Source organism: Lycorma delicatula, chromosome 6 (genome assembly GCF_047948215.1).
Source record: "Lycorma delicatula isolate Av1 chromosome 6, ASM4794821v1, whole genome shotgun sequence".
Classification (NCBI taxonomy): Eukaryota; Metazoa; Arthropoda; class Insecta; order Hemiptera; family Fulgoridae; genus Lycorma; species Lycorma delicatula.
Genome location: NC_134460.1, coordinates 143992793 through 144006093, shown reverse-complemented (window position 1 = coordinate 144006093; position 13301 = coordinate 143992793). Strand labels below are relative to the sequence as shown.

At 30.3% G+C, this 13301-nt stretch overlaps 1 protein-coding gene across 1 annotated transcript in view; it reads right to left on the bottom strand.

The window, feature by feature from the left end:
* Polr1A (RNA polymerase I subunit RpI1) overlaps positions 1-13301 on the bottom strand; it is a 38173-nt gene that overhangs the window by 18111 nt on the left and 6761 nt on the right. Inside the window, exons 2-3 of the mRNA XM_075368727.1 lie at positions 8153-8272; positions 1500-1781 (exon numbers count right to left, since the gene is read on the bottom strand). Of these exons, the coding sequence (XP_075224842.1) occupies positions 1500-1781; positions 8153-8272 (402 nt within the window). The remainder of the gene's footprint in view (positions 1-1499; positions 1782-8152; positions 8273-13301) is intronic.

Sequence of the window (13301 nt, the reverse complement as noted above, 5' to 3'; positions counted from 1 at the left end):
TTATCAATACACAAAATTGTTGTAAATCATTTGTATTGTATAATAAAGAAATAAAATGTAGTATTAAGCATATTATTATTATTATTATATAACTCTTAATAATACAATATAACCAGTAACGAAGTACCAAGGAAATGAAAAAAAAAGAAGATTAACCTGATACACCTGTAAATTTGCTTCTGTTTATTTGGAAAGTTATTATTCCTTTCATTATTTATTAATGCAATTACAGAGACTGGAATAATAACTGTTATATTGCTACCACTTACCATGGGGTGGAGTGATAAGTTCCAGGTTTGAGTTATGGCAAGACATCCCATTTTTTACACACTACAAATTCATTATCATCCATCAAAAATTGTTGTTATAAAAGTAAATAAATTATTATACAAAGATTGTATTACATTTTCTTTACTAAAGTAATTATAATTATAATAAAATGATCTCTTCCAACTAAATAAATAAAATAGTTGAATAAATATAAGGTTTGTTTAGTAATTAAAGACAAATAGCAACAGCAGAAAAATTATTTAATAAAATATACTAAAATTGTCTACCGTTGGCACCTCTGCATTGAAAATATCAGCTGTTTAAAATGGATTTCTATTATTACAACCTCTTTTGTTTATTTCAAAACTGGGCTACACTGGAAATGTGTACGGTGGAAGAATAGTATGGTGTGAGAAGATTTTATTTTCACTAGGATTAAAACCAGCTGAAATTCACTCACAAATGTTAAAGCATTAAAAAGAATGGAAAAAAGTGTATTAACTGGGCAAATTTTTATAAGTGGATTGAATAGTTTAAATGAAACAAGCAAGTGTCACTGATTTTCATTGAAGTGGAAGAACAATAGAAATTTTGACTCTTTTACAGCTTTGTCTACTGTAGTCTGTTAGACTCTTTTTAATATTGCATTAATTGCCTTAAACACAAAGACAAACACATAAAAATTTTAAAAATTACAGAAATGTGTATTGCAACTATTGAAACTGTCTTTTCCATTATCCATGATAAGCTGAATTACCACAAAACAAATTAGAGATGGGTCAACTCAAAATCACAAAGACACCTGAAATCACATTTGTATGGAACTTAGATGACAGTTTTTAACAGAAGTTAATGCTTTTTAGATCCCATAATTTGTGATGAAACATGGATTTATCAGTTTGACCCAGGATCAGAATTTTATAGTATGGATTGAGTATGATTGAACTGTAGACAGTTCCTCTTTGACTGTCTGCTCTTTTCCTTATTCTTTATTTATTTTCTGTTGGATGAACATCATGACAGTTGGATTAGTTGTGGCCAACATACTGTTTGCAGTGCCATGCTGGTATCTTCTAGAAGACAACAGGACAGTAACCCTTTCTGTCTGTGGATTTTTTCGTCAAACTAGCAGCTCAAATACCTACTGGATAAGCACAGACCAACCATTACTTTAAAGTTTAATCTATTTATCCTTCTTTATCAATGTCAATCAAAAAAAGTTTACAAACCCATGCATATTTTTACGAAATGGTACTTCAATGGAAGGTGTTTTAATGTTTTTAGCGGCCATCATTAAAACTTCTCTTAATCTAGGTATGCCGAGTGTAACATTCATTTCACCACGTCCAGCAAAATGAAAAGTGTTCAGTGTCATCTGGGTAGATGGTTCACCAACACTCTGAGCCGCTAATATACCAACTGGTTCTCCAGGAGAGCACATTGATGTCATCGATTTAAGACAAATCATATCTCTAACTTCTTTTTTTACAGATGAAGAAATAAACCCATTCCTGAAACAGAAAGATTCATAAAAATATTTATAATAATCAGTTTTTTTAGTCCCCCAATAAAAAAGAATCTTACTGGTTACAAAGAGTTAGATTTTTCATAGCATTAAAAAATGATTGCTATGAAATGCATGAAAAATTTAATCGTAATATTAAATATAATGGCTGCTTCTTGGAAACTGCTTCCTGTGATTATACAAGGTAGGGTGAAAATTTCCAGGCCCAAATAAGAAAACAACATTTTCCTGGGAACCTTTTTGATTTATTTTTCAATATAGTCACCATTAAGGTCTATACACATAGCCCACTGTTCCACAAGAGTGCTTATGCCCATTCAGTACGTTGACTTATCCAACTCCTTAAAATAACCATCTATGAAAGCAATAAATTTATGCTGGTCGAAAATTTCTTCCCTCCAAGCCAACTTTTAGATTAGGAAACAAGTGATAATCACTGGGAGCCAAATCAGATGAATATAACCCACCGGGTTGGTCTAGTGGTGAACGCGTCTTCCCAAATCAGCTGATTTGGAAGTCGAGAGTTCCAGCGTTCAAGTCCTAGTAAAGCCAGTTATTTTTACGCGGACTTGAATACTAGATCGTGGATATCAGTGTTCTTTGGTGGTTGGGTTTCAATTAACCACACATCTCAGAAATGGTCGAACTGAGAATGTACAAGACTACACTTTATTTACACTCATACATATCATCCTCATTCATCCTCTGATGTATTATCTGAACGGTAGTTACCGGAGGCTAAACAGGAAAAAGAAAGAAAGATCAGATGAATATGGTGGGTGTTGAAGCAATTCAAACTGTAATTTGTTGATTTTTGCCATTGCAACGACTGAATTGTAAGCTGGAGTATTATCTTGATGGAAAAGCACTCTTTTGCGGTCGTTTTTCTTTAATTTCATTGCTGAGATACTGCATTAGTGTCACACAATATTCGCAATTTATTATTTCACCCACTTTACGATAGTCAGTGAAAATTATTCTACACGCATTCCAAAAAGCAGTTGCCATAACTTTGTTAAAGGATAACGTCATTTTTGCTTTTTTTTTGTTGACCTTTTTCAACCCACTGATTTGTCTGATGTTTTATCTTGTGAGTGTAGGGATGAACCCAAGTCTCATCAATCATCACAATCGACATAAAAATTTTTCTGAAAGAGCTCAAGACAATCACTTGAAATGTTTTTTCAGCACTGTTTACAGTCGGGCATGAGCAAACATGGCACCCATCTAGCATAAAGTTTGTTCATGCCCAAATTTTCATGCAAAATATTGCACAGGCATTCTGTTGACATACCTGCATAATCTGTTAATTTTTCACTGTATTTGATCTGCCAAAATGATTTTATGCACTTTTACTGTCACTTCTGGTTTATTCACTTTAGAAGGGCATCCACTGCATAGTTGACTGCTAGTGCATGTTCAACCCAGTTTAAACTCTATGACCCAGTGTTTAACTGTTGTAACTGATGGAGAAGTCTCCAAATGTCATATCAAGCTCTTCTTCAATTTCCTTACAGTTAAGCCTTTCAGAAAAAAGTATTTAATCTTCAATTTTCCAAACAACAATCTAGTTCTCCACTTTGATGGAATGCAACTACTATACAAAGTGATGCAGCAACTTGAAAATTTATATTAAACTAATGAAGAATGGAATCATGCAATGCCATTAAGAAATTAAGCCTACTAACATCTCTGTGTGACACTCAGAACCCACCCTTATAATATATTGATTGATGTATTCATAGAAATATAAAAAAAATGTGTTTCTACAAAAGTACACCTAGAACAATAAATTTTAAAACAACTAACAAATCATAGTATCTGAAATTTCAAGTACCACTTTAAAATTATCTTTTATATAAAATTTACCCATGTCTCAAAATTATTTTGTTTATTTAAATGATAATAATATTCATAAATATTACTAGGAAACTTTAACATGACTTTATTTTAAAAAATTTTTCAAAATAATTTCCACTATACATTATATACTTCTCCATCCTTTGAAACAAGTCTTCAAAGAAACCCTGCCATGTTTCATCAGAGATCTGAACACACACACTGTCCCAAACCCTTAAGAGGTCATCACTCAAGCAGGTATTTTTACCTGCTTTTCAGATTGTTCTCCTGGAGAGAGTGCAAAGTCACATGTAGGAAGGATGCTCTAACAGTTTTATTCCAGTGCTGGCCAAATACTCGGAGCAAACTCTGGAGCATTGTACTATAACATTATCATCCATTTGAAGAGTCTCAAAAAACATACGATGGTTGGTTGACAAATTCAAAGAAATTGAAACTTACCCACTTGTTTTCTACATTCATTTCTACATTTCTCAGGACCTTAAAACCTTTTTTTTTATAAGAAATTTACATGTGGCTGCCATTTTTGTTACAATGAACACACCTATTTTCGTGATTGTAAGGATTTATGCAAAAAATCATAAGTGAAAAACTATTGGTCCTGGAAGGATGAAACAAAAAGCAGTTTAATCATATTTACTCAAGGTAAAAGAATGGGCCAGTGTTTTATTTGCCTATCTCTCTTCTTCCTATGAGAAAATTACCAATATAGTTGAACATGAAAAACTATGAAATTTCACTTTTGGAAATTTTTTTCAAGAGGCAGAGATGACAAACACAGTTTGAAAATTATTTTTGTTATATGTAGGTATATGTTAGTAATTTTACCATAAATAATATTAATGGTGATATACTTACCCCTAAATTTTTATGAATTTTTGAAAATTTATATTTTTTTAAATTCAAATTTTGGCTTCAAATAACTCTGATGGGGGGGGGCTAGGGATGTTTATGGCAAATGAAAAAATTTCTTGTGTATTGCACTAATAAAAGTTATAACTTCTCAAAAATCATGAAAAGTCTGTTAAAAGCGATACCATTTTGACTTAAGTGTTCCAAGGGTGTTTTGTCTTCTTTGCACTTTACATTTTTTATATTTAGCCCCTATGTTATTGAAGCTGACATTATCAATATTCTTAAAATAGTTTTTTTTTAAATTATTAATGATAGGTTGTAATTTAGTGATAACTTAACCAATACCAGTAACATAATACAATTTTGATTCAAAAATGCTTGTAAAATTTACCAAACTGAGATTTCAATGAGTAGCCTATATTTTTTTCAAGAATTCATTTTTATTTTTATACTGGTTTATTTTTGTAAACATAATTGAAGAAAAAATAAATTATATCAAAATTTTAATTATTCTTCATTGAAATAGCCTGTTTTTGTAGCAATGAAAGTTTATTATTCAGTGTGGTTAACCAACAGCTGTGATATCTCTTCTGATAATTCTCTTGAAATTGTGTGAGAATGACTGAGACTTTGCAGATCGATACCCACACTTTGTCTTGTTGAAACTTTGAAAAGATGTATGTGGTGGTCCAGATTGGTGGAAAAAATGAACTTCCACATCGCCATTTTCAAGGCTATGATCTACCACTGATCGTCATACACACGATCAGCAATAGAGTCTTTTTCCTTAAGTGAAAGTGATACAATACTTGACAAAGAATGGTCTTCATAGTCCTTGGATTCTGAAGTAAAGTAGCATCTTTACTTTACTAAACAGTTAACACAAAGTGACTTTCTAGGAACTAAATTTAAATTTGGAAAAATGTGTTCTTTAAGAGCTTGCTCTAATGTTATTTATCTTAACTGTTTTTTTATGAGTTCTCAAAGCATCACAACATAACTGTCCATATTGGTGACTGAATTTTGACAAAGTCTTTTTTTTATACTTACAAACACTAGTGACATCTGAATTAACACATAAAAAAAATAATAAGTTGTTGGTTTTCATCACTAAATTCACAAATTTTAATGAGTTCTTTTGGCACTGTACCATACGCTATTTTATAACACTCTTTCACTCGCATAAATTCCTATGGAACATTGTTCTTCCATTGTTTTACGTGAAATTACTTGAAAATAATGTAAAAATTTAACCGATTTTAAAATTTGCAAATATAATATTAAGTAAAACAGGATGAAATTTGAGACACTCAGTAAAGATGTGAATAGGTCACTGACTAATGTCAGACAGACCAGTCTGTAACTGCAAAGCTAAATGATGACAAAGTGTTTTAACTTGATGGCAACTCACAGAATATTTCAAACTGCTGGTGCATTAATGCCCAAGGACACATCTATTTGGTGGTAGGTCACATATCTGTCTGTCTCACGTATATTTCATACTGCAGCAATGTTCCCTTTCCCTCAGTTATAGATGAAGACATTCAACTATCGAAGAGTCACTTGGAGTGTCCTCAAGACCAAAATTTCCTCTATCAAAGTTTCTGTACCACTAAATATTCTTGTACTATGAGAACAACCCTCCCCAAGCATGGGAACCATTTCCTTTAAATACTGATAAACACTTAATCCACATGCAAAATTGTAGCAAAACATTGCTCAGTATTCAATTTTTGACATCATTACATCTTTTCACTCACACAGCTTTAAAGCAAATGATACTGATAGAGTACTAGGCCAGCTACAATGCAAGCTGGAACCTGTCTAAATTTGTGCTAACTTGTAACTGCCTGTAATTATCCATTCCGTCAAATTGCAAAACTTTCCTTCCCTTTATATCATAAAAAATTACTTGCCTTGACAGAATCATTTTTTATATTCACAATTATATACGCAAAGTATCAATTTAGTAAACTGTGTTATGTTTTTTTGAACACAGATATTGTGCACATGCTTAAGCAAATTTTTCAATTTACCAACTTATGCTATTTTTTAATACATATAAGAACTTGTTATAATTAACATTAAATAATTTTTATACAAATAAATATGGTAGAAATATAAATAACATAACTTAATTAGTTAAGCAGTGCCTGAGTAAGTAACACCACTAATTGTTTATGCAAATCATAACTACTGCAGCACCGGAATTACATTCACTTGACTTTAAAGCCTTATAAAATTATCCATCTAATTTCAAAATAAGTCATGTCAAAATTTACATGATTTTATTCTGTATTTGATGATTATGGCATTTATTTTTTTTTTGTTACTTTTTTAAACTATGTTTTTACTGTAAAAACAAATTCTGCTCTCACTATTTTTAAAATCTACTACTACATGGCTTGACTTTGATCACCTCCCAATAACCTTCAACTGGTGAGGTGACATCAAAATGACAGCGTGGGTCTGGTGGTCACTACGTGATTACCCCCTTGATCATATAATGAGACAAGCTTTGCAGTAGCTGGTTATTTTTTAGATATAGTTAGACTGACATACACTGAGAATTTTTATAGTGTCTGATTTTTCTCAATCGAGTGTCCGACGTCAACTGATTAGTTGCCCATTATATTAATTACCAGATGTGTACCTTGAGCTGTTATTCAATTAATAAAACAATTTTATTTTTAAAATACAATAAACATAAATGTTAAAGTTAAACCAAACAAGAAAGTACTAAATTAAGTAACATTAAAAGCAAAAAATAAATAAAATTACATAAAAATGGCATCGCTACATTAAGGTAATGTTATATTAAAGTATGGTTTTTTAATATAATGCATTATAACCTCGTTTATCCACACTAGACAGAAATGGAGGTGGTCTGAACAAATGAAAGTCAAGATAATTTAAAAATGATATACACCCTACTGAAATAACATTTAGTGCAAAGTAATATATACTGTATTATCCAATCTCAAATATACAGATGCTTTATTGAAAACACACGTTATAAATATTTATATCTATTTTAAAAAGTATTATGGCATTATTTATCCTTGCTGAGTTGAAACAACTTAGTTATAATAGTTACATGTGCAGAAAGGAACAAATTAATTTGTTACTTTATCTACACAGATGGTTATGTTGCAGTTTTTCTTATTGCTGTGGTGAACAAAATGAAGATGTCAAGTAGAAGTGAATATCATGTACATTTTGGTGAGCTGAGCATGCTGATATGAACCCATATATCTGGCTAAATGAAGAAGACAACAGGAAATCACTTTACTTTCCCTAATAAACCTGGCATGTAATGCTTGTTAATCTTAAGGAGAGCTGTATTGTTTATTTGTGACCATACAGTGGGTTCCCTACAATGTTTTAACTTAACACTTACATATACAGAATTATTACAGAATAAAGAACACTCAATTATTCTTAAAAGGTTTTTAGGTTTTTTATCTTGGGCAATATAAACAATATACTAAATTGTTTTCAGAAACGAACAGAAACTAATTTCACCAGTAAAAGATTAACATAAAATTAATCTATAACTGGAAAAACTACAAATTAGATAAGACTTACACTATTTAATGACAAGATAGATTTATTTATATTACATGATATGCAACTCAATACCTGTCTGAAAAATAATCATTAATTAATGAATCTAATTTCTCACATATAACACCAAAATCTCTATCTGGTTGAAGCTGACATGATATTGGATCAGGACGCTGTTTACACTTTTTATAATACCTAAAAGAAAAAAAGAATTATTTATGTAAATAAAAGTGATATTAATTAAAATACAAAAAATAATTCTTAAATATGATAATAATCATTAATAATACATGTAACAATATATTAAAACAGCTTAGGATATATCATATCACTTTTAATGCATGCAAGAGATACAATATTCAAAGAATCAAATTGAAATAGATGCATTTTTTATAAGCATTTAAGTTATTTAATAAGAGAATACACAATTATACACACAATGCAATGGAATTTTTTAATGTCTTCAATTATGCCAAGATCCTTGAATACAAACAAGATGCTATCTTTGAGAGTAATTACTTTCACTATACAGCCAGTAACTTTGTAAACAAAATGATCTAACTTTTATGGCCGAATATAATTTTCAAGGTTCAGCATGTTGATATCCAACCATACATATTCAGCTAAATGAAGACAATAAAAAAAAAACACTTCTCTCCTCACATTCTTAATAAAACTGGGATGGGTTGCTTGTTTTTCTTGATAATGGAATCATTTTATGAGTAAAACTTGTGATTTATATCAGACTGTCTACAACCATTACCATAAATAACCAAGATGCATTCATGATTAACACTAAAAATTTACACAATTTTTTTTATACTAAAATATTATTCTTCCCCAAACGGATTGAATTTAATGATTTTTCCACTTTCACTTTTGGAGAAAGTTGCTCTGCACAAGTGGTCTCTTTTTCCATTTAAATTGCATAAAATTTTTATTAACAAAAAAAATTCTACATAAACACTGATATATGTAGCAAAGTTGTAGTGTCTCAGTCTTTTGTCCTGAGATTCCAAGTTCAAATCCGAATCAAGCACTGTATTTTTGTCATATATTGTGACGTCATGTTGGATTATTCATGTGAATAATCAAGAATATTAGTTTTTAAACTCAAGAGTAAAAATAAAATACATAATCCTGTATTTTAGAGCCTCACAGCTCACACTCATTTGTAGCATTTTTACAGTATTTCTCTTATTTCCTTTTCTTTATTTTATCAAGATGAAAGTACCCCACCATTGCATTTTCTGCAAGTGGTTTTTTTTCAGACAAAGAACATACTATGTTGACTATTCAAATTTTAAACAAAAGTAAAAGTAAACAATTATAAATTATAAAATAATATTTTCATTAAAAAAAAAAACTGTACTGACAACAAAAAAATAATTTTTTATTAATCTTTGAATTTTTACTTTCATGTTTTCTTTAATTTTTACTTATTCCTTATTTTATTACTTCATTACTTATTTTACTCATTGTTAATTTTTACTTTTAAATTAGACAGTAAGTTCAACAAAATTTTAAGTAGAAAAATTATTATTTTTTGGTGCATTTTATTATGTTAATTTAGCTTATACTATTAAAAAAAAATATTTTTCCTAGATAAGCTTAAAAACCAAACATAATAAGATAAAATACTCACTCACACTATATATTGGTTTTTAAGCATAATCAGATTTTTTACTAAGGGAACCAATGTTGGAAAATCATAAATAAACAAACATGCTTTTGTATTATTACACATGAAATCTGTAAGTTTATGAATTTCAGCCAGTACTGTTAATAAATCAAGCAAATATAAGTTACAAAAATTTAATCATTCAATAATAAAAAAAAATCTCTAAGAGAAAGAATGCTGATACATCAACCCTTAGATGAAAGAAGACTGTACTTAATGTAGCATGTAACATGTAGCTCTCTTGACCCACCGGGTTGGTCTAGTGGTTAACGCGTCTTCCCAAATCAGCATATTTGGAAGTCGAGTGTTGCAACATTCAAGTCTTAGTAAAGCCAGATATTTTTACATGGATTTGAATACTAGATCGTGGATACCGGTGTTCTTTGGTGGTTGGGTTTCAATTAACCACACATCTCAGGAATGGTCGAACTGAGAATGTACAAGACTACACTTCATTTACACTCATACATATCATCCTCATTCATCCTCTGAAGAATTATCTAAACGGTAGTTACCGGAGGCTAAACAGGAAAAGAAAGAAAGAAGCATGTAGCTCTCTTACATTCCACTGTTTTTTATTTTTTTATTTTTGTAAACAGAAATGTTTTATATGTGATTTTTTTTCTATTCTACCGAAATAAGTCAAAGGTTCTGAGGTTCAAATTCTAGTAAAGTTAACTATTTTTATACGGATTTGAATACTACACAGTGAATACCCATGGGGTATTCCATTTTAATTCAACAAATTTCCAAAAATTTTATTGCGTACTATTTTTGATTTTGATGATATTTGGTATATGATAACTACCCACCTTGTAGTGGCCAAAAAATATTTTTTTTATATTTTTAAAACAGTTTTCTTGGGTAATAGACTAATTTCTAACTCTCCAACAGGGAAAAACAGCCATTTTCATCACTTTTTTTTGAGCTGTAGCATTCTTATTTTATATTATACAGAGGTCAAAAAGAGCTTTTCAGAAAGAGTAAAGATGGAACTTCATCATAGTGAACTCAAAATTAATTTTGTTACATTACCAAATCTTGTAATTTTTACTGAAGTTATGTTTACAAATTGTTGTCTTTTCAAATTTTAGGTCCAAAATAAATAATGAAGGGCTTACAGTAAGAGACCTGTTTTTACCTTTTATAAGTACTACAAGTACCTAAGAGTTAAAAACAGTTGAATGGTTACAAAGTGTCCATTAAAAAAAAAAAATGGCCACCAAGTAGTAAGATTTTGAAAATGTCTCATTTTTGGAGCCCAAAAACCACATGTGGCACAGGTGGAAAAAATCTGAAAATTTTTCAGCAGTATGTACTTTAAAATGTATAAAATTTATTTTATTACTCAAAGGGGTTGACGAGAAATGATGCCATCAAAACTGCTAAAAACAGTGTTCTTTCTAACCATGAACAATGTATCCAAAAAATTCACAGCATGTATTTTTTTAGATAATAATGTAGGCCTATTATACAAAATATTTTGATATGTCTAATGAGGTAGCTTATATTCTAAATAGTCTGTTACTTAAAATATGACTCATAACACAAACTCATGTTTAAACAAGAAAGTGAATAGACATGCATGGACATGAATGTTTGTAAAATCCAGAACGTCAATATTGTAGAAGACTCAGTTACTGTTTTGATTTCAATGTGATATGTTGTATTGTTGCTAATGTTAATACTGTGGTTAGGTAATGTACACTTTTTTATAAAGTAATCTTATTGGTAGTGAACTTCTCTTTTAAGCGATATCATTTATTTTTAATTTTATTAAGTAGAGAAATTTTTATTTTAGCTGTAGAGAAACTGGGATAAGACAAAGTGAGGTGCAATTGGTAGTTTTATAACTTATACTACATGTATTGTTATGGTAAGAATCCTTGCGTTTTATAAAAACGGATTATGAAGTGTTCAACTGGAACTAACATTAAAAAAGTATGTTACAAATTGACTAACAACAGATCTTCAGTATTGCACGATATTTTAGAGTTTACAGCAAATAACATTGATATCTTTAAGAAGTGGATATCAAAAAATACCTGTATTTTTCATAAAACCAAATACTTAGATAAATATTTTCATGTTAACGGGAAAAGTTGCTCTGACTCATTTAGTTGTCACACTAAACCGGTTAAGAAATATCTTTGACACTTTCAACAAGCAATTCAATTTTAAAATTAATTCCAGGCAGAGCACTGTGTTCAAAATGCTTAAAAAATACAAAAACCACGTGATGATACAGAAAGCAAACTGAAATGTCAAGATATATTTGAGCCTCAACACATTATATTCGAGTCGATGAGTAAATCTTGTTCAGCACTTGGGATTTCCCCCATTAAGGTTCAAAAATTATCGAGCAGTACAAAGGAGCCAATCTTAAAAAATAAAGTTACAAAAATGCCAAGCAGTTACCAGCAGTAAATTAAACGATTCCTTTGATTTAAATATTTCTACAAAAGAAACCAGTTTAGAACCACAAAATTATGCTGATTTAGGTAATGAATATGAAGAATTAATCATTAAATAAAGGATAAAATGAAAACAATTTCATCAATCCAGGAAAAAATTAATATTTTATTACCAAGCAGCTAGAGGATTCAAAAAATTCAAAATGAGTTTAGTATTAAGCTCGTCAATCGAAACTGTTGGTTTTGAAACAGTTATCTAAAAAGGCATAATTTTGTTGCAAAGAAACAAGCTAATCTCCTCAATGTTAAAAAGGAAAACTTGTTGGAGGGTGAAGGTATTGTAATGGGAGACTTCTGTCAAAATTTTCCTAATGTGATACAGAATGAAGTCCTGTCATATAACTGGTCATAAACTTATGCCACAGTACATCCATTCCTCATATATTTTGAAGGAAAATTACAAAGCCAAAGCTACCGAGTGATTAGTGAGTACTTGAAGCCCACTACTACATTGTTCTTCTGCTTCCAAAAGCAAGTTATGAATCAAGTAAAAACCACAGTTACCACAAGTTAAACAATTTTTTTATTTTTCTGGTGACTCCTCAGCCCAGAATAAAAACAAAAAAAATTCATAAATTTGTGCTACCATAAAGAAGATTTTGAAATCGCAACTGAATGGAATTTTTTTGCCTCATACCATGGAAAAGGACCATGGAATGGTATTGGTGGAACTATAAAAAGGACTGTGACTAAAGCAAGCCTTTAAAGGACAGTCAACAATCAGATTGTTACACCTTCTGAAATGTACAATTATTGCAAAGACAATATTAAAAATATAACATTTATTTTCTGCTCTAATAAAGATGTTCAAGAGACTGGAGAATACCTCAGTTCTTGTTATCAGGTAATCACAACAGTCCTAGAAACAAGAACCTTTTACAGTTATGTTCCAATAAGTCAGAAATATATTCTGAAAGTCCGGGTGACCTCTGAATCAGAAACATTTACATTAGTATCGGTACACAAGGACAATAGTGTTTCTGATTTCTTTATGGGTTTACCAAAGCAAAAATGTAAAAATTATGTCTACTGCATATACGAAGGCAAGTGGTGGTTAGGCGAAGTCATT